The sequence below is a fragment of the Hoplias malabaricus genome, chromosome 2, assembly GCF_029633855.1.
Source record: "Hoplias malabaricus isolate fHopMal1 chromosome 2, fHopMal1.hap1, whole genome shotgun sequence".
In the NCBI taxonomy this organism is placed as follows: Eukaryota; Metazoa; Chordata; class Actinopteri; order Characiformes; family Erythrinidae; genus Hoplias; species Hoplias malabaricus.
Window position 1 is genome coordinate 36,652,765 of NC_089801.1, and position 23,034 is coordinate 36,675,798.

Genomic DNA, 23,034 nt, shown 5'->3' on the forward strand with positions numbered 1-23,034 from the left:
AGCTGGATAGGAATATGGGGGCCCTGGGAGGTCTTTCCCATATTGCGAGGTTTACGAGTATTTAAAAGATGGTCGAGACGAATAGCCAAGTCGAATAATCCCTCCAATGTGAGATCTTCGTCCCTACAGGCTAACTCCGACTGAATGTCCCCGTTAAGTCCGTTGCAAAACACAATGAGTAACGCGGGTTCATTCCAGCCGCTACCAGCAGCGAGAATACGGAACTCTAATACATAATCCGCCACGGATCTGCTGCCTTGACGTATTTTAGCGATTAGTTCGCCATTAGATCTCCCCTCATTAGGACGATCAAACACAGTTTTAAAGTCTTTCTCAAATCTATCGTAAGAGAGAGTCTGTACATGAGGCCAAACGGCCGTAGCCCAATCAAGGGCTTTACCAGTCAACCGAGATACTAAAAATGATATACACGCAAAATCAGAGCATGGAGGGGAGCTATTAAAATATAAAGAGCACTGCAACAAAAACCCCTTACATTTATCCATAGAACCATCATATTTCTCCGGTTTACTCACGCTATAGGGAGATGATGGAACAGAAGAAGGTAAAACTTCATTTGAGGCTGATGGAGGTTCGAGCAAAGGGGCAGGAGGTAGCTGGTGAACAAGACCTTTTAGATGTTCAGAAATAACCGCCATTTGCTCTTGTTGCTGGCTCTGTTGTTGCCTCAATAGAGTTACAGACTCCGATAATTCCTGCAATATAGATTGATGTTGTCCTAACAACTGTCCTTGGTTACCAATAGCAGTTGTTAAATCACCAGAACCCGCCGTCTGCATTTTGAAGGCGAAGTATTCTGTCAGGCTTTGTAAACAAGAGAGACGCTCGCGGGTTTTTAGCAGGAAGAGGTTTACTCCAGAAATGTTCATGTGCAAAGCACACCATAAAGAGAAAGCAGTCACAGCAAAAGGGGCAATCCAAAGAATAGTGAGGTACAGGCTGAGGTCAAAAACACAACGTACTAAAAAATATCAGTCCGGAACCAAAAACACAGAGTCAAGAGGAACGTAAGAAAGGGTCATACACGGGTTGGCTTTCAGAAACAAGGTTCACTCGGTAAGTACCATAAGTAACATAAGGTTAGCAATACTTCGCAATTGGCAGATGCCCAAGCCTGGGTTTATATAGTACGTGAATGATTGTGATAAATACAGAACAGCTGTAAGTTAAAACTCAGGTGACCCAGAGCGCACGAAAGAGTTCCTATTGGTTGATGGAGTTATGTGACCATCCGTTGAACCATGGGAACTGAAGTCCCCAGAGTCATTCACAGACTGAAGTGAAGGAGGAAACGAGACGTCCACAGAGACAGGTGTGACAGTATGGTGTATGTGCAGCCCGTATTTTATTATTTTTAATTCAAATGTTATTAAAGTATAATTATGAAAACTGTGAAAGATTATGAATTTTACTCATGAATAATTTAGGTTCAGTTTTCAATTAATTCCATAATTATTAAGTAATAAGTAAATTTGGTAACACTTTCTATAAAGTCCACATTTATAAGCCTTTATAAGTGCAGTTATAACTGTTTATAACTAAAAAAATAATGCTTTGTTTTGCATAAATAATAAACTCCAATAATACGTCAAAAACACTCTTACAATGAGCTATTATTTATTAATTTGCAAGTTATAAACATATAACACAAGTGTCAATATTCATTACACTGCCTTTCAAATGGGTAATGACCTGTGCATAATTATATAGCACCTATAATAAAAATGAATGATTTTAAATGCATTATAAATGTTTAAAATTCCATCATTGTTTACTTAGCTATTCCTCATGTTTTAAATAATAAATAATAATATAAACTGTCAGTCACTTTACTTGAAGCACTCAGTGATGGCATTTTAAACATTTATAATGTATTTATAATTGTTCACACATTTTGTAGGTGGTTTATAATTGTGCACGAGTCATTATCCATTTAAAGGATTTTAAAATGAAGAGTGAGACTTGTGTTAATATATGTTTATAACTTACAAAATAAACAATAATAGCTCATTATAAGAGCCAAATGAGTCATTACTGGAGTTTATATGTATGCTTACAAAGCATTATTACCATGTTATAAAGGGCTATAACTGCACTTTTAAAGGCTTATAAATAGGGGCTCATAGAAAGTATCACTGTAAATATTTCGAGGTCAATGGCATGCCACCTCTTACTGCTTCATGTACCATCAGTGGTTCTGATTCTATTAAAGGTGATCCGTCTAAAATGTTCTGAACCTCTCTCAGTATCAGTTTAGAGACCAGTTATCTGTGTGTGTGTGTTTGTGTGTGCGTGTGTGTGTGTGTGTGTGTGTGTGTGTGATTGTATAAATGTCCTCTCAGTCTCTCCAGGCTGCTGTGAGCTACACACAGTGCAGAAGTGTGTGAGGAAACTCTCTGCTGATGATGTTGAGCTGAACACTGCTCTGACACAAAGCACAGCTCAATACATTCAGTCTCTACAACAAACAGCTTCTTCATAAAGAATCAACACAGCAGCATCAGAGTAGACATTTCTCTTCCACTCAGTTACACTCACCTCCGCCCTGCTGTGGAAGAGAATAATAGAATGTGAATATTCCTTTAATATTTTCATAACTTAATAATTACATTTAAATCAGTGGAAAGTGATGATGACTGTTTTCAAAAATGAAATAATCTCTTCATAAAAATACATTTCTACGGAGCCCCTAAAGTCTCATGGTGTAAAAATATTATTTAGAGACTTAATCCGTTCCCTCAGTTTAGACATGACACAGGCTCTGCGTTAGGACACACGTTTGATCTCCTGTCCATTCCTTATTTACACGTTACAGCCATGTGTTAATAGACTAAAACATTAATAGTTCAGGTCGAGGAGAGAGTGAATAAAGGCAGTATTTTGAATCCGACGGGACTCGTTTTTAACTGAGCATTCAGCTGGAGGTGGGACAGTGGGCTCCTGTTGTGTGGCACATAGCCGCGGCTTTAATCACATCTCAGTCTCAAGCAAATTATTCAGTAAAATCCAATCGACCTGCTATTGTCATTGTTTTTTAAGAATGAATGTTTAAAATATGAATAAAACCATGAAAAATAAGCGCGCTGTGTAGAGGATTACACCTGTCAGTGCCACTGTAAAGCTGCTTATTTGTAATGATCTGATTAATTTAGCCTATTGCATAGGTGTATGTTTATAACTATTTTCTTCATTCTCTATTGTCTGCAGCAAAGCGTAGCCTACGAAATAAAGGTACAATACTTTTAATAAACAGATACAAGATGAAGGTGACATATGAAAGCTGGAGCTGTCCTTTTTCCATTGGAGGAGTGTAATTTATGTGAATATTAATTACAAACATACATTGCATGGAGTGTGTTATGGACATGAGAAATTGGGCAATATTCGGTTCTGAGCAGCAATAATGGACTCACTAGGTGTGTAACTGTGTCCTTTTTGTAAAAATCGCGGTCACAAATCCCCGAAGTGTCATATTATCACACAATGCCCCATTACATTGAGAGAGGTGTCAGATTAAATCTGAGGGTGCCCTCTTGTGGACGATATGAGGTATTGCCTGATCTCATTTTCAGGCTTAATTCTGTCCACAAAAGCCCCGTTAGGTTTTATTTAATTTTTTATGTGGTAATTGATAATGAATGATATTAATGTGTTAGTTATAAAAAGTGGTTGTAATGTGTGAATAAGGAATGGACAGGACAGATCAAACAAGTGTCGTAGTCACGTCTGTCTGAAAAGGATTGTTAAACTGAGGGAACCAATTACTAAATTGAGGGAACAGATGAAGTCTCTAAATAATATTTTTCCACCGTGAGACTTTAGGGGCTCCGTACATTTCTGATGAAAACTGCAGATTTATTTTGACATTTTATTTGTTGCATTAGTCCTTTCTCTTTGAAAAAAGTCAGTTGAATTACAGCAGAAAAGGAAACTGAATTTACACACAGCTCTAATGTGAACACTACACACTGGAACAGAGAATCTGGACGTTACAATGGTCATAAACATGAGGAGTAAGAAGTGAAGTGGAGGAGACGAGAGGATCTCAGGAATCAAGTCTCTCACTGATGCTGACACTAATTATTTGATTTTCTGATTTAGAGACTAATGCAGTCAGACAAATAGTGTGTGTGTGTGTGTGTGTGTTTAAATGTGTCTTTTGTCCTACTGTTTTCAGTAATGATGATGATAATGATGTAATTAGTGAAACTGAGGATTGTGATGATGATGTAACGCCTCAAATATTGCATCATCACATAAAATGACTTGGATTAAAACTCTCCTCTGACTTTATAAACTACACAAACTACATCCAGTACTTTCAGTAGAAATACACAACATTCACTTACCCACACAGCTCTCTAAAATATCAAAGAGAAAGAAAGATAAAAAGATGAAATGTTAGAGAGAAATGTGGACTGTACACAATATATAAACACTATAGACAATGTATTATTTTTAAAATGTGAGAAAGTCCTGTCTCTCTTATTTACTGCAACTCCATCCTTTAGACTTTCAGTTCAGACCTGGGGTCATCCACTTTGTAAATAAATGAAGGTTTAGAGCACAGCTGCTGTTTAATTCTCTTTAACATTTACAGGATATTTGTTTATGTAATGAGGGAGACTGTAATGATGATGTAATGAGGGAGACTGTAATGATGATGTAATGAGGGAGACTGTAATGTTGATGTAATGAGGGAGATTGTAATTATGATGTAATGAGGGAGAATGTAATGATGATGTAATGAGGGAGACTGTAATGATGATGTAATGAGGGAGTCTGTAATGATGATGTAATGAGGGAGACTGTAATGATGATGTAATGAGGGAGACCATAATGATGATGTAATGAGGGAGACTGTAATGATGACGTAATGAGGGAGACTGTAATGATTATGTAATGAGGGAGACTGTAATGATGACGTAATGAGGGAGACTGTAATGATGATGTAATGAGGGAGAATGTAATGATGATGTAATGAGGGAGACTGTAATGATGATGTAATGAGGGAGACCATAATGATGACGTAATGAGGGAGACTGTAATGATGATGTAATGAGGGAGACCATAATGATGATGTAATGAGGGAGACTGTAATGATGATGTAATGAGGGAGACTGTAATGATGATGTAATGAGGGAGACTGTAATGATGATGTAATGAGGGAGACTGTAATGATGATGTAATGAGGGGGGAATGTAATGATGATGTAATGAGGGAGACTGTCATGATGATGATGATGATGTAATGCCTCATATATTGCATCATCATCATCATGAGAACAGTGACATCACTCCCAAAGGAGTCCACACTGCTTTTATCTGAGGTGACTTTTTCAGAGATGTGCAGCTGTAGAAATATTTAGTGCATGTGTGAAACAGCTTTGTACATCCAGATACAATCTGCACATGTGTAAATACATTTAGGAGCGGTGCACGAGTGATTACAATTTTTACAGAAATATTTTCATCAGTGAGGTTTCACATATCTGAGATACGGACACACACACACACACACACACACACACACACACACACACACACACTTCATTACGTGCAACACTGAAGATACAAGCTCCAATCTCAAAACACAACTAATTCTGGGTTTGTCTTGATGCGTGAGTCGACAAGCCAATCAGCACGCTGCCCTCTCACCAACCAATCAGACCGCAGCCCACTGAATCAGGGAGCAAAAGGTTCCAGTATTTCCTCTTTTTATCTGAGTCAACATGAGCAACTGATGAAACTGGATTTTATGTGAGAGCTTGACTTGGATTAAACCTCTCCTCTGACTTTATAAACTACACAAACTACATCCAGTACTTTCAGTAGAAATACACAACATTCACTTACCCATGAAGGGGCCTAAAACATTAAAGAGAAAGAAAGATAAAACCATGAAATGTTAGAGAGAAATGTGGACTGTACACAATATATAAACACTATAGACAATGTATTATTTGTAAAGTGTGAGAAAGTCCTGTCTCTCTTATTTACTGCAGCTCCGTCCGTTAGACTTTCAGTTCAGACCTGGGGTCATCAGTAACATCTGTGCTCTCAGACCAAAATGTTCAGGAGAACAAAGGAAAGTTTAGAAGAACACAGAGAGGTCGATCTGAACCATTTTCACTAAAATAATAAACTAGATTTACAGGAGGTTCATGTGAAGTTATGTGAATATTAATTACAAACATACATTGCATGGAGTGTGTTATGGACATGAGAAATTGGGCAATATTCGGTTCTGAGCAGCAATAATGGACTCACTAGGTGTGTAACTGTGTCCTTTTTGTAAAAATCGCGGTCACAAATCCCCGAAGTGTCATATTATCACACAATGCCCCATTACATTGAGAGAGGTGTCAGATTAAATCTGAGGGTGCCCTCTTGTGGACGATATGAGGTATTGCCTGATCTCATTTTCAGGCTTAATTCTGTCCACAAAAGCCCCGTTAGGTTTTATTTAATTTTTTATGTGGTAATTGATAATGAATGATATTAATGTGTTAGTTATAAAAAGTGGTTGTAATGTGTGAATAAGGAATGGACAGGACAGATCAAACAAGTGTCCTAGTCACGTCTGTCTGAAAAGGATTGTTAAACTGAGGGAACCAATTACTAAATTGAGGGAACAGATGAAGTCTCTAAATAATATTTTTCCACCGTGAGACTTTAGGGGCTCCGTACATTTCTGATGAAAACTGCAGATTTATTTTGACATTTTATTTGTTGCATTAGTCCTTTCTCTTTGAAAAAAGTCAGTTGAATTACAGCAGAAAAGGAAACTGAATTTACACACAGCTCTAATGTGAACACTACACACTGGAACAGAGAATCTGGACGTTACAATGGTCATAAATATGAGGAGTAAGAAGTGAAGTGGAGGAGACGAGAGGATCTCAGGAATCAAGTCTCTCACTGATGCTGACACTAATTATTTGATTTTCTGATTTAGAGACTAATGCAGTCAGACAAATAGTGTGTGTGTGTGTGTGTGTGTGTGTGTGTGTGTGTTTAAATGTGTCTTTTGTCCTACTGTTTTCAGTAATGATGATGATAATGATGTAATTAGTGAAACTGAGGATTGTGATGATGATGTAACGCCTCAAATAATGCATCATCACATAAAATGACTTGGATTAAAACTCACCTCTGACTTTATAAACTACACAAACTACATCCAGTACTTTCAGTAGAAATACACAACATTCACTTACCTCATAATTTCTCTAAAACGTCAAAGAGAAAGAAAGATAAAAAGATGAAATGTTAGAGAGAAATGTGGACTGTACACAATATATAAACACTATAGACAATGTATTATTTGTAAAGTGTGAGAAAGTCCTGTCTCTCTTATTTACTGCAGCTCCGTCCGTTAGACTTTCAGTTCAGACCTGGGGTCATCCACTTTATATATATGAAGGTTTCATTAAACCATAAATGAAGGTTTAGAGCTCAGCTGCTGTTTTATCCTCTTTAACATTTACAGGATGTTTGTTTATGTAATGAGGGAGACTGTAATGATGATGTAATGAGGGAGACTGTAATGATGATGTACTGAGGGAGACTGTAATTATGATGCAATGAGGGAAACTGTAATGATGATGTAATGAGGGAGACTGTAATGATGATGTAATGAGGGAGTCTGTAATGATGATGTAATGAGGGAGACTGTAATGATGATGTAATGAGGGAGACTGTAATGATGATGTAATGAGGGAGACCATAATGATGATGTAATGAGGGAGACTGTAATGATGATGTAATGAGGGAGACCATAATGATGATGTAATAAGGGAGACTGTAATGATGATGTAATGAGGGAGACTGTAATGATGATGTAATGAGGGAGACCATAATGATGATGTAATGAGGGAGACTGTAATGATGATGTAATGAGGGGGGAATGTAATGATGATGTAATGAGGGAGACTGTCATGATGATGATGATGATGTAATGCCTCATATATTGCATCATCATCATCATGTGAACAGTGACATCACTCCCAAAGGAGTCCACACTGCTTTTATCTGAGGTGTCTTTTTCAGAGATGTGCAGCTGTAGAAATATTTAGTGCATGTGTGAAACAGCTTTGTACATCCAGATACAATCTGCACATGTGTAAATACATTTGGGAGCTGTGCATGAGTGATTACAATTTTTACAGAAATATTTTCATCAGTGAGGTTTCACATATCTGAGATACGGACACACACACACACACACACACACACACACACACACACACACACACACTTCACTACGTGCAACACTGAAGATACAAGCTCCAATCTCAAAACCCAACTAATTCTGGGTTTGTCTTGATGCGTGAGTCGACAAGCCAATCAGCACGCTGCCCTCTCACCAACCAATCAGACCGCAGCCCACTGAATCAGGGAGCAAAAGGTTCCAGTATTTCCTCTTTTTATCTGAGTCAACATGAGCAACTGATGAAACTGGATTTTATGTGAGAGCTTGACTTGGATTAAACCTCTCCTCTGACTTTATAAACTACATAAACTACATCCAGTACTTTCAGTAGAAATACACAACATTCACTTACCCATGAAGGGGCCTAAAACATTAAAGAGAAAGAAAGATAAAACCATGAAATGTTAGAGAGAAATGTTGACTGTACACAATATATAAACACTATAGACAATGTATTATTTGTAAAGTGTGAGAAAGTCCTGTCTCTCTTATTTACTGTAGCTCCGTCCGTTAGACTTTCAGTTCAGACCTGGGGTCATCCACTTTGTAAATAAATGAAGGTTTAGAGCTCAGCTGCTGTTTTATCCTCTTTAACTTTTACAGGATGTTTGTTTATGTAATGAGGGAGACTGTAATGATGATGTAATGAGGGAGACTGTAATGATGATGTACTGAGGGAGACTGTAATGATGATGCAATGAGGGAGACTGTAATGATGATGTAATGAGGGAAACTGTAATGATGATGTAATGAGGGAGACTGTAATGATGATGTAATGAGGGAGTCTGTAATGATGATGTAATGAGGGAGACTGTAATGATGATGTAATGAGGGAGACTGTAATGATGATGTAATGAGGGAGACCATAATGATGATGTAATGAGGGAGACTGTAATGATGATGTAATGAGGGAGACCATAATGATGATGTAATGAGGGAGACTGTAATGATGATGTAATGAGGGAGACTGTAATGATGATGTAATGAGGGAGACTGTAATGATGACGTAATGAGGGAGACTGTAATGATGATGTAATGAGGGAGACCATAATGATGATGTAATGAGGGAGACTGTAATGATGATGTAATGAGGGAGACCATAATGATGATGTAATGAGGGAGACTGTAATGATGATGTAATGAGGGAGAATGTAATGATGATGTAATGAGGGAGACTGTAATGATGATGTAATGAGGGAGACCATAATGATGATGTAATGAGGGAGACTGTAATGATGATGTAATGAGGGAGACCATAATGATGATGTAATGAGGGAGACTGTAATGATGATGTAATGAGGGGGGAATGTAATGATGATGTAATGAGGGAGACGGTCATGATGATGATGATGATGTAATGCCTCATATATTGCATCATCATCATGAGAACAGTGACATCACTCCCAAAGGAGTCCACACTGCTTTTATCTGAGGTGTCTTTTTCAGAGATGTGCAGCTGTAGAAATATTTAGTGCATGTGTGAAACAGCTTTGTACATCCAGATACAATCTGCACATGTGTAAATACATTTGGGAGCGGTGCATGAGTGATTACAATTTTTACAGAAATATTTTCATCAGTGAGGTTTCACATATCTGAGATACGGACACACACACACACACACACACACACACACACACACACACACTTCATTACGTGCAACACTGAAGATACAAACTCCAATCTCAAAACACAACTAATTCTGGGTTTGTCTTGATGCGTGAGTCGACAAGCCAATCAGCACGCTGCCCTCTCACCAACCAATCAGACCGCAGCCCACTGAATCAGGGAGCAAAAGGTTCCAGTATTTCCTCTTTTTATCTGAGTCAACATGAGCAACTGATGAAACTGGATTTTATGTGAGAGCTTGACTTGGATTAAACCTCTCCTCTGACTTTATAAACTACACAAACTACATCCAGTACTTTCAGTAGAAATACACAACATTCACTTACCCATGAAGGGGCCTAAAACATTAAAGAGAAAGAAAGATAAAACCATGAAATGTTAGAGAGAAATGTTGACTGTACACAATATATAAACACTATAGACAATGTATTATTTGTAAAGTGTGAGAAAGTCCTGTCTCTCTTATTTACTGCAGCTCCGTCCGTTAGACTTTCAGTTCAGACCTGGGGTCATCAGTAACATCTGTGCTCTCAGACCAAAATGTTCAGGAGAACAAAGGAAAGTTTAGAAGAACACAGAGAGGTCGATCTGAACCATTTTCACTAAAATAATAAACTAGATTTACAGGAGGTTCATGTGAAGTTATGTGAATATTAATTACAAACATACATTGCATGGAGTGTGTTATGGACATGAGCAATTGGGCAATATTCGGTTCTGAGCAGCAATAATGGACTCACTAGGTGTGTAACTGTGTCCTTTTTGTAAAAATCGCGGTCACAAATCCCCGAAGTGTCATATTATCACACAATGCCCCATTACATTGAGAGAGGTGTCAGATTAAATCTGAGGGTGCCCTCTTGTGGACGATATGAGGTATTGCCTGATCTCATTTTCAGGCTTAATTCTGTCCACAAAAGCCCCGTTAGGTTTTATTTAATTTTTTATGTGGTAATTGATAATGAATGATATTAATGTGTTAGTTATAAAAAGTGGTTGTAATGTGTGAATAAGGAATGGACAGGAGAGATCAAACAAGTGTCCTAGTCACGTCTGTCTGAAAAGGATTGTTAAACTGAGGGAACCAATTACTAAATTGAGGGAACAGATGAAGTCTCTAAATAATATTTTTCCACCGTGAGACTTTAGGGCCTCCGTACATTTCTGATGAAAACTGCAGATTTATTTTGACATTTTATTTGTTGCATTAGTCCTTTCTCTTTGAAAAAAGTCAGTTGAATTACAGCAGAAAAGGAAACTGAATTTACACACAGCTCTAATGTGAACACTACACACTGGAACAGAGAATCTGGACGTTACAATGGTCATAAATATGAGGAGTAAGAAGTGAAGTGGAGGAGACGAGAGGATCTCAGGAATCAAGTCTCTCACTGATGCTGACACTAATTATTTGATTTTCTGATTTAGAGACTAATGCAGTCAGACAAATAGTGTGTGTGTGTGTGTGTGTGTGTGTTTAAATGTGTCTTTTGTCCTACTGTTTTCAGTAATGATGATGATAATGATGTAATTAGTGAAACTGAGGATTGTGATGATGATGTAACGCCTCAAATAATGCATCATCACATAAAATGACTTGGATTAAAACTCACCTCTGACTTTATAAACTACACAAACTACATCCAGTACTTTCAGTAGAAATACACAACATTCACTTACCTCATAATTTCTCTAAAACATCAAAGAGAAAGAAAGATAAAAAGATGAAATGTTAGAGAGAAATGTGGACTGTACACAATATATAAACACTATAGACAATGTATTATTTGTAAAGTGTGAGAAAGTCCTGTCTCTCTTATTTACTGCAGCTCCGTCCGTTAGACTTTCAGTTCAGACCTGGGGTCATCCACTTTGTAAATAAATGAAGGTTTAGAGCTCAGCTGCTGTTTTATCCTCTTTAACTTTTACAGGATGTTTGTTTATGTAATGAGGGAGACTGTAATGATGATGTAATGAGGGAGACTGTAATGATGATGTACTGAGGGAGACTGTAATTATGATGCAATGAGGGAAACTGTAATGATGATGTAATGAGGGAGACTGTAATGATGATGTAATGAGGGAGACTGTAATGATGATGTAATGAGGGAGACTGTAATGATGATGTAATGAGGGAGACTGTAATGATGATGTAATGAGGGAGACCATAATGATGATGTAATGAGGGAGACTGTAATGATGATGTAATGAGGGAGACCATAATGATGATGTAATAAGGGAGACTGTAATGATGATGTAATGAGGGAGACTGTAATGATGATGTAATGAGGGAGACCATAATGATGATGTAATGAGGGAGACTGTAATGATGATGTAATGAGGGGGGAATGTAATGATGATGTAATGAGGGAGACTGTCATGATGATGATGATGATGTAATGCCTCATATATTGCATCATCATCATCATGTGAACAGTGACATCACTCCCAAAGGAGTCCACACTGCTTTTATCTGAGGTGTCTTTTTCAGAGATGTGCAGCTGTAGAAATATTTAGTGCATGTGTGAAACAGCTTTGTACATCCAGATACAATCTGCACATGTGTAAATACATTTGGGAGCTGTGCATGAGTGATTACAATTTTTACAGAAATATTTTCATCAGTGAGGTTTCACATATCTGAGATACGGACACACACACACACACACACACACACACACACACACACTTCATTACGTGCAACACTGAAGATACAAGCTCCAATCTCAAAACACAACTAATTCTGGGTTTGTCTTGATGCGTGAGTCGACAAGCCAATCAGCACGCTGCCCTCTCACCAACCAATCAGACCGCAGCCCACTGAATCAGGGAGCAAAAGGTTCCAGTATTTCCTCTTTTTATCTGAGTCAACATGAGCAACTGATGAAACTGGATTTTATGTGAGAGCTTGACTTGGATTAAACCTCTCCTCTGACTTTATAAACTACACAAACTACATCCAGTACTTTCAGTAGAAATACACAACATTCACTTACCCATGAAGGGGCCTAAAACATTAAAGAGAAAGAAAGATAAAACCATGAAATGTTAGAGAGAAATGTTGACTGTACACAATATATAAACACTATAGACAATGTATTATTTGTAAACTGTGAGAAAGTCCTGTCTCTCTTATTTACTGCAGCTCCGTCCGTTAGACTTTCAGTTCAGACCTGGGGTCATCAGTAACATCTGTGCTCTCAGACCAAAATGTTCAGGAGAACAAAGGAAAGTTTAGAAGAACACAGAGAGGTCGATCTGAACCATTTTCACTAAAATAATAAACTGGATTTACAGGAGGTTCAGTGCAGACGTGTTTGAGAACTGAGAAAATGTGGACGTTGGTGAATTTAAAGTGAAGGAAAATGGATTATTGAGAGTGTGTTTACATTAATCAAAGCAGGGAAACGGTTTCGTTAAATTAAAGATTGAGGTTTTCACGTCTAAAGACAATGTTTTTAAGATGGAAGCTATATCTGAGATGAGCTAATGCTACAGCTAACACTGGTTGGTCAGAGCAATGTTAGATGCTGAGGAGGTGCAGGTGCATTGTGGGAAAGAATGTGAACAGTCTTCATTCTGTGATGGGAGACTTTATCACGTGAATATTCCCTGAAAGAACTGAGGTCACTGTCTGATCTCTGGATTAAACTGTAATAGATTTGATGCGTTTATAAACACAGCAGACATTGTGATCAGTGTGAGAAGGGAGAAGTGATTTACTCACATTGTATGAAGGAACTGTGTAAAAGAAAAGAGCAGAGCACAGTGTGAGATAAAACCCAATGAGAAAACACTCACATCATTTACAAACACTACTTGAGAAACAGTCTTTAACACTTCATCTTCCTCATCAGAAATCTCCTTTATTCATCTGTGCTGGAGTTTCTCATCCTTCGCTACTGCACCGTCACCCAATGCTTTCACTACATCTCCATGAAGATGTTCAGCTAAACGCTTAAACCCTAAACCTACAGCAGACTCTCAGCCTTATAGAAATGTTTCTGTTTCCACTACATTCATTACTTCATCAGGTGTTTCTCTCTTAACAGTCCGTCCTGTGCTCCTCCATCAACTACAGTAACGTATGAGTGATAGATTCTTGTTGTGGAGGAAAAGCCGCTCACAGAAACACAAAGCTACAACACTCCCAGAGTCACTGAGAGATGTGGAAGTGTGAGAATAAACAGCTTCTGAGGTTCTGCTCTGTTCTGTAGAAATGTCTTCACCTGGATGAACTAAATGTGTGGGGTTTAGGGAAGTGTTTACAGATGCAGCACAGATGTTGGGTCACAGTTAAATCTGACCTCTACATCAGCGTCCATGCTCCTCTAACAGACTGTGGACTTTATATAAACGTATATATGACAGATACAGTGTGTGGTGTGTTAATGGTCTCTGTGTGTTTTCTCTGAGTGTAAGAGTTTGTTGTGGTCAGCACTGGATTTTAAACTCAGTGACCTCATGTGAAGTGAAAGATTTGAGTCTGGGATCAGGAACAGCTCGGCTCTTTTCTAAACCGTGTGTTTAAAGTTATTAATAAATGTTTTTTTTAAACATTTCCTCTCTTTCACTACATTTCTGACAGAATGTCACGCCCTGGTCCTGTCATGTGTCTGTTTGCAAGAGCACATGGTTCTGTTTATTATGGTTCATGTCTCTGTCCTAGTCCCGCCTTAGTTCCACCTCCTCGTCAGTGTCTCCATCTGTGTCTCCTTTGTAATCCTGCCCCTCGTTGTCTGTCTCAGGTGTCCTTGTGTGTGTTTAAGTTCCTTTGTCTCTGACTTCCTTTGTTGGACATTCGCTCATCTTTCACTAGTCTGTTTGTCTTGTCTGATCCTCACTTCGATTCGCTTCCCTTTGTATGTCAGTCTGGTCTGTCTGTTCCTTCCTTGTGCTTTGTGTTACTTGTTTGGCTTTTCTGTTAGCATTTCCCTGTCTCTGGTCTGTCAGTATTTCCCTCTGTCTCTAGTCAGTAAGTCATTCCCTATCCTGGTCTCTCTGTATCAGTCTCTCAGTCTAGGTCTCGGTTTAGCTCTCCATGTCTAGGTTTGTCTCTTTAGCTCTCTCTGTCTGTTTAACTCTCTGTCAAGGTTTAGTCTGTGTCTCTCTCTCGGTCCAAGTCTCTTTCTGTCTGGGTCTTCCTCTGTCAAGTTTGTTGTATCATTATCACTGTCTATACCTCTATGTATTAGTTTCCCTCTCTAGGGATTTTAGGATCCTGTCAAGTTATCCAAGTCTGTCTCTTATCTTTTGTTATAAATAAAGTCACTGTGTTACAGCGTGTGTGTCCGCCTCCGTCAGTCCGCCCGGTCCTGACACAGAAGCAGAATCACTAGATTATTCTCCTTCCTGCTGAAAACTCACTGATTAAAGACTTTAGTAATAATTATTAATTAATACAACTTACAAAATGATATATTAGATCAATAAATGGTTTTAAAGGTACAGTTAAATTATATTAATCATTTCCCTGTAGTCAGTGTATCTGAGGTTGTTCTGAGTGTGATCAGTAAAATCTAAACTCTTTATTGTACTCTTCCTATAGAAGTCTATATACAGAATTCTGACTGAGTCTCTGAGCCGTGTGGAGATTTCTATCAGAAACAGAGTTACTGTTTATTTTACTGAAATGCTCCGTCTGTCCTTCACTCCACATTAACATCATTTATCCTCTGTGTGATTTACCTCCTGTTTCTGAACACAACTCACTTCTGAACATCTGTGTTTCTCACTTCTGTCTTTTCATGTTTTATTCTGAGATGAGACACTGATGATGAGGCTGAGTTTATACAGAGGGGAGTTCTGAGATACTTACCCCTCCACACTTCTACTGTACACTCCTCCGTTGTGTCTCCATCAGTGACCTGACACAGGTAATGTCCTGTATCTGACGGTGTGCAGTTTCTGATCTGTAAGGAGACGTTTCCTCTCTGCAGCTCCTGAGTGAACAGACTCACTCTGCCCTCGTAGCCCCGCCCCTCTGTCACCTGTCTGTTCTTATAGAGACAAACACACTCCATCTCCTTAAACCACCTGATCTCCAGGTCAACAGCACTGACTTCAGGAGACAGGTGACAGGAGAGAGTGGCAGCAGAGCCGGACTGTTCATCTCTACCACGGGGTCCAATGAGTTTAAACTCTGTGAAGGAAAACACACACCACGATGTTCACAGTTAAATCTGTTACAGGAAACAATCACAAATCAATATCAAACACTGATCAATATCTGAACATTTGACTCACTGTTGCTTGCAGTTGCCATCTTTATCTCTTCATCTCCTCCTACAGCTTCAGACTAATGACCTCCTACAGAGAGAGAGTGAGAGAGAAAGAGAGAGAGAGAGAGAGAGAGAGAGACAGAGAGAGAGAGAGAGAGATTGTCTCTAGTTCATTAAACAAATGTTTATTAGAAAATCTAAATGTAAATTCAACTGCATTATTTTTGTTGCCCACCACAATAATCCGAATCCCCAAAAGAGAAGTTGATACCTCCGCCTCTGCAGCTCTTTCCTTCGCTCTTCTTCAGAGTTATATCACTGTTTTAGGAGAAACCTGAAGCAGAACAAATCCGCTCTTTGTCTCAAACACAACGATCCACAAAAACAAGCCCGAGTTTAAACCTTTATCCACAAATCTTACACCTCTCTCTCCATTTCAGCGCCCAGAGCGGAGCACTGCACTCTTTCACTTTCACCTGCAGCTCACTCTGGGTTGCCAGATTGGGGGAAGAGACTCCACACTAACACTTTACCAAGTCCGGCGAAAACATGGCTATAATTTGAATATAATTAATTAAACCAATGGAAACGACGGAACATATAATAACAATATGAATAACATGAATCAGAATGATATAGTGTTGTCTGCAGAGCTGGAGAGTCTTCAGAGCAGGAGCTCCAGAGCGTGCAGTAGTTTTAGAGCTGCGCCCTCTAGCGTCATGGAGTGGAGCAGAAGGTGAGAGCACAGTGTTAATTGAACATAATGCTTCTTTTCTCTGATGGAAGTTTCCCAGTCACCATTTTACAGTAAAACACTATGAAGAAACATTGAGTAGTGATTGTAAGTAGCTCATTTATAAAGAGGGAGAGAGAGTAATTCTAGCCCTGTTTCCAAATTCTTCATTACTTCACATTAAATGAGATTATAGACCATTAATAAATTCTTTAGTTTGATGGAAAGTTATTTGATAAGTAACTAAAGTATGCATTTCTCAACATTACGTAACAAGCAATGATATTTTCATTTATTATTATTATATGATTATTAAATAATTAATCATGCAGATCTCTGTGGTCTTTATATTTATATTCAGGTTTGTTACTGCGGTGCGGTGCTGGGGATAACAGCTGTCTGTGGCTGCTCTGTTTGTATTATTCTTCATGTCCTATGAGGAAATATTTTCAAACACCAAGTGAAAAGAATTCAGGTCCAGTTTCTTTGAAACAGTCAAGTTTCTCTTCAGTCGTGTCTAAGTTTAACAGCTTCACCAAGTAAATAACATTATCACTGTGCAGGATGTTTTAAATATTGCAGTCAGCAACAAACACTTTTGATCATTTCTTTGACCTTCAGGAACTACACATGAACACTGTAATTATTATTTTAACTTTTAATTTATTCTTTCACTCATTCATCTTCTGTAACTGCTGTAGTCTATCGCTGTGTGTCTGTAGCCTTCCTGAAAAGCACTGGGTTCAGAAGCAGCTCTGACTGGATTCAGTGAACACAGATCAGGAATAAAACCATCACATCATTTTAAAACAGGTGACTTTAATGGGCGTGTACTCACATCACACAGTTTAACATATGAATATTTTTTGTAAAATGTAATAAAAATTGTTTGTCTCACTGGCGATATCCAAATGTAGAGCATGTAAACAAATAAAAATGTATGTACATTACACTTTGAGAATTATATGAAAGATTTGATTCTAAAAACATTCACTTGTAAACCGGTGTGTGTGGCTGGCCGTCTGTTACTCTGACTTTGCCTTGTGTTGTTGGTGTTGCTAAGCTTTGGCACTTCACAAATGAAGTCTCCACTGGTGTATGATCGCCAGTTTCTCCTGGATCTTAGATATAATATCTGTGATGTAGGTGTTTTTAATCACAGTGGACAGAATCCTCTGCCCCGCATCTATCGGGTATTCCGACTCACCTGCGCCGGGTCTCGGCCCAAACAATTCGGCTAGTGTCGGCTAGTGAAACTAAAGGGCTGCCTCTCACAATCGTCATCCATTCCCCGGCCAGGACATGGATTATCCCCTCAATTCGTTGTGAGCGTTTCCTGGAGCCCATCGGCATCTCCCTGGTACCTGTCATCGGTCTGGGTGAGGGGTCCCGTCCCCGCCGCCCCTGCTTTTCCCGGCTCCGCGAGCGTGGGGTGAATCCCCGCAACCTGAGGACGCCGCTTCGTGCTCCTAATTTCACTAAAGCACAGGCCTCAGCTCCTGCCAGGATCGGCCTTGTGAACGCCAGATCACTGGCAAATAAAACTTTTATCCTGAGGGACTTCTCTTCCCAATGCCTGGATTTTCTTTTTGTGACAGAGACTTGGATTGGTGCTGGTGAATACAGTGCCCTCGTTGAACTTCTGCCGGCTGGCTGTGGTTATTTTAATACCCCGCGGACGTCAGGCCGAGGAGGAGGAACGGCGACTGTGTTTAAAAATAATTTTAAATGTAAACAGCGCGCTGTATCACCCTCATTTTCCAGTTTTGAGGTCACTTTATTTGAGGTGGGCCGCTCTGACCCGGTGCTGTGTGCTGTCATCTATCGACCCCCTAAATACAATAAGGATTTCATAAATGACTTTTCTGATTTTCTGGCGGGACATATGCCGAACTATGATCGCATCCTTATCGTCGGGGACTTTAACATTCGCGTCTGCTGTCCAGATACACCGCTGGTGAAGGACTTTGTAAACATCACTGACTCTTTTAATTTAGTGCAGTATGTGTCCGGGCCCACACATGAACATGGACACACCTTAGACCTTGTTCTGTCTTATGGGTTGTCTGTGTTAAATGTAGAGATCTATGATAGTGGGTTTTCTGATCACATGCCTGTTTTATTTGATGCTGCTTTTAAACCTCGCGCTCCTGCTCGGCTTGGTCGGAGTTTTAACTCTTTCATTGCCGGTCAGTTCACCTGCGCTTTCGACCAGCTTTGTTCTCCTCCTGACTCAGCCTCTGTTAATACGGAGGACCTCAGCTCCTGGTTTCACTCCTCCTGCCGAACCATACTGGACTCAGTGGCTCCATTAAGAACTAAACAGCCCAAAGTTAAACCTGAGCCCTGGTTCAATGACCGAGCGCGTGCAGCAAAGCAGAAGTGTCGCAGAGCTGAACGCCGATGGAAAAAGGATAAGCTGCAGGTTTCATTTCAAATGTTAAAAGACTGCGGGCGTTCTTACCAGAGCACCATCAAAGAGGTTAAGAGAGAACAATTGTCATAATCCACGTCTGTTATTTAAAACCATTGACTCTGTTCTTAAGGCCCCTCAGCCTGTCTGTTTGGAAGCATCTCCTGACATGTGTAATGACTTTCTGCACTTTTTTATTGATAAGATTGTTACTGCAAGAGCTCTTATCACAGCTCCTGCTTTTGACCCCTCTGACCCTGCCCCTTGCTTGGCTGTGTTTGATAAGTTTGAGCCAGTGACTCTGTCGCACTTGGAGGATGTGGTGGACCATTTAACCCTAAGAACCCTATCTATATGCTATTTTGCTATTCCGTTTTTTTTTCAGTGCCTCTTTCAGTTGCATTTAAACAGTAATTATGTGACATAGCCATATTCAATATGTTGTTTTATTTTCTAAAGACCCTTTGCTACTCAAATATGTAATCACTTGAGGTTTTCATGCTGACCGATAAATCAATTTTTCTATAAATTTGTCATGTTTTGACCAAAATTTTACCTAGCGCCTGCTTTTTTATTTCATATTTCTCAATGTACAGCCTTGAAATCATACTCCCACATCAGATATCTTCACACAGATTGTTAGTGTGAGGTGTATTTTAGTTGAAAACATAAGATTTTTTGATGCTAATTTATTACATCTCATATTACTGTGACAAAATACATTTGTAGCATCAGATGGACATATTTTTCTTGATTTTCTAAGCTCTGGGATGTATGACTGATAATGCTCTGACAGTCACAGCAGGCCCAGACTTTCAGGAATATAGTTCCTGAAAACGAAACTGAAAGTAAACACCATCTTTCTTGTCCCTTTTGCAGCGTCTTCATTTCTGATTATAGCGAATGTCATTAGAATCTTTCATGACAAGAACATAACACAAAGATTTTGAAGGAGCGCCTTGATTTTTAGGTGTTTTTTCACACTGGATTACTCCCAGGGGCTTCACAGCACCGCGATGAGAGCGCTATTTTTAGAAACGGTAGGATCTGCGCTTTCTAACGGTATACGGAGCTCACAGACGCATTCAGACATTCAAGACTTACAAAGCTGATTATATAAGGTGTGTTTTTAAACTTCCTTATGAAGAACAGTGTCTTGAGTTAAAGTCAAACTGGATTTTCACCAAATCACTGCACCACTGATCACATTTACACCCTACACACACTGATTGATAAATACGTTATCCAAAATAAAAACTACATTTTTCTATTTGTTCAATTGATTTCCAAAAGGCATTTGATTCAATTTAGCACCAAGGATTATTTTACATAAATGAATTGCCATGATTCTGGAGCACTCTGCAGCACCCGGTCTTACTGAGCACGACTCAGAGATCAAATTCATGCTTTACCTGGTTCTGCTGTTCCCCACAGAGCAGGGTCTACAGCAGAACCTGGACCTGCTGGAGCAGTACTGTCAGAACTGAGCCCTGGCAGTAAACCTAAACAAGACCAACATTTTGACATTTCAGTAAAGATCCAGATCTCAGGGAAATAAACACACATTTAGATCAGATAAACACTGTAATGGAAAAATGCAGATTAACACTAATGAGTAATGATTAATAATAACTAATGACATAATATATGGGGTTTGATTAATCTTGGTTGATTCTTACTAAATTATGTAGGCCTTAGTGCTTGAAGGTGAAGGGACTTATTGCATTGTGTGGTTACAGTGACCTGTGGGAGGAAGGCGCTGAGCAGATTAGAAGGAAGGCAGTCAACAACTGAAAGGACATCTCTCACCATTTCTCCCTGGCAACTATAAAGTTGGAGATAATGAGGCACCAATAAGGGAATGTTTTGGTTAAAGGAATGAGACATGTTGATGGTGTACGTGACTGAGGCCCTATATATGACTTGATTTTGTTCAATAAACGTGAGAGATAAGAGAGAAACTTTGACTGTGTGTCTTAGAATTTTTTGAGCATTGATCTTTCAATCTTCCTTCCTGGTTATACGTAGATTCATTTTAAATTTGCCGTAACAATTTGCGGGCTCGTTGTCCGGGATATCACATATGTCTGGTGTCTTCCGAGGGGGGAAAAAGGGCGGATTGAAAAGAGCAAATCCAGCCATCCACCAGAAGCCTCCAGAGTGGGGAGATGGCTCCGTTTCGGGTCCACCGACACTGCTGATATTGAACTTGGCACGGGACACCGATTCAACTGCGGTAAGGTGTTGATGATTTTAAGTTTCCAGAGCTGACGAGCTCCTAGGGCAGGACATTCTATTGAGTAAGGTGCCTTTAGAAAGAGTCCGCTAGAGAGGAACATACAGGTGACGGCAGGTTTGTTTCTATGGGAGAAACGAGCATTTTCTATGAGAGAAACAGAAAAAAAAGAGTTTTATCAACCTGGGGTTGGTATAATTCGATTAACTTGGTTTTTCTTTTAAAATACAATTATGGGGTGTTGTAAAAAACTTCCAGAGCCGTTTGGAGTGGACCAGCAGGCGCTACAAATGTGGAAGGGAGAAGCAGATAAAAGATTTCAGAAAAAGAACAGAAATGCAAGAAAGAGAGAAGTTAATGAGGATGTTAAATCAAATGTTTCACCAATATCTAACAACTGTGCAAATGTTTGTGCTGTTCTTCCATGTACTTCCATGCCTGTTCTGGCCCCTCCACCCCCTCCTGAGTACGGCCTATATCCGAAGATCAACTGGGACCTGGACGTGAATCCACATCGCCCAGCGCAGGCCTCAACACCACCTTCTCCTCTGCATTCACCTGCACTCCCTCCACCCTTCGTGACACAACCAACCGCTCAACAACAGCTGCAGACTACGCCAAGTGAACCTCCCATCCAGGCAGCGCGAGAGATAAGGGCAAAGTAGGACGAGACTGAGGAGGAAGCAGAGCCACTGTTCCCAGGCTCTCCCCCTCCAGACACGCTTGAGAGCATCAAAGAGGCAAGCGTAAAGCCCAAAGCCAAGAAAAGGGAGGTCGCGCCACTAAGCATGAAACTCCGCTCCAGGGACAATGACGAAGGAGACGAGATTCCCCGATGTCACAGATGGGGGAGAGGAATTCTGCAAACGCTTAAAACAATTCTGTGAGACTTTCCGTCCGAGCCTGCACGAGCTGGGAAGAGCGCTGGCTGTCCGGATAGGAGTTGACTGGACAAGAGTGCAAGGAGATCTCATGACTGGAGTGGACATTCAACACAACAAAACGTGACTGAGGCCCTATATATGACTTGATTTTGTTCAATAAACGTGAGAGATAAGAGAGAAACTTTGACTGTGTGTCTTAGAATTCTTTGAGCATTGATCTTTCAATCTTCCTTCCTGGTTATACGTAGATTCATTTTAAATTTGCCGTAACAATTTGCGGGCTCGTTGTCCGGGATATCACATATGTCTGGTGTCTTCCGAGGGGGGAAAAAGGGCGGATTGAAAAGAGCAAATCCAGCCATCCACCAGAAGCCTCCAGAGTGGGGAGATGGCTCCGTTTCGGGTCCACCGACACTGCTGATATTGAACTTGGCACGGGACACCGATTCAACTGCGGTAAGGTGTTGATGATTTTAAGTTTCCAGAGCTGACGAGCTCCTAGGGCAGGACATTCTATTGAGTAAGGTGCCTTTAGAAAGAGTCCGCTAGAGAGGAACATACAGGTGACGGCAGGTTTGTTTCTATGGGAGAAACAAGCATTTTCTATGAGAGAAACAGAAAAAAAAGAGTTTTATCAACCTGGGGTTGGTATAATTCGATTAACTTGGTTTTTCTTTTAAAAT

At 39.7% G+C, this 23,034-nt stretch overlaps 1 protein-coding gene across 1 annotated transcript; it reads right to left on the reverse strand.

Annotated features, from left to right (window-relative positions):
- Positions 1-5,685: 5,685 nt before the first annotated feature.
- Positions 5,686-16,536, reverse strand: LOC136676514 (butyrophilin subfamily 3 member A2-like). Its single transcript, XM_066653604.1, has 11 exons — positions 16,357-16,536; positions 16,111-16,173; positions 15,683-16,006; positions 13,592-13,605; positions 12,861-12,872; positions 11,545-11,556; positions 10,191-10,202; positions 8,588-8,599; positions 7,241-7,252; positions 5,877-5,888; positions 5,686-5,700 (listed from the first exon to the last, which is right to left on the reverse strand). The coding sequence occupies exons 2-11, from the start codon at positions 16,127-16,129 to the stop codon at positions 5,686-5,688; spliced, it is 444 nt and encodes a 147-aa protein (XP_066509701.1). The 5' UTR covers positions 16,130-16,173; positions 16,357-16,536.
- Between the last annotated feature and the right edge of the window lie 6,498 nt (positions 16,537-23,034).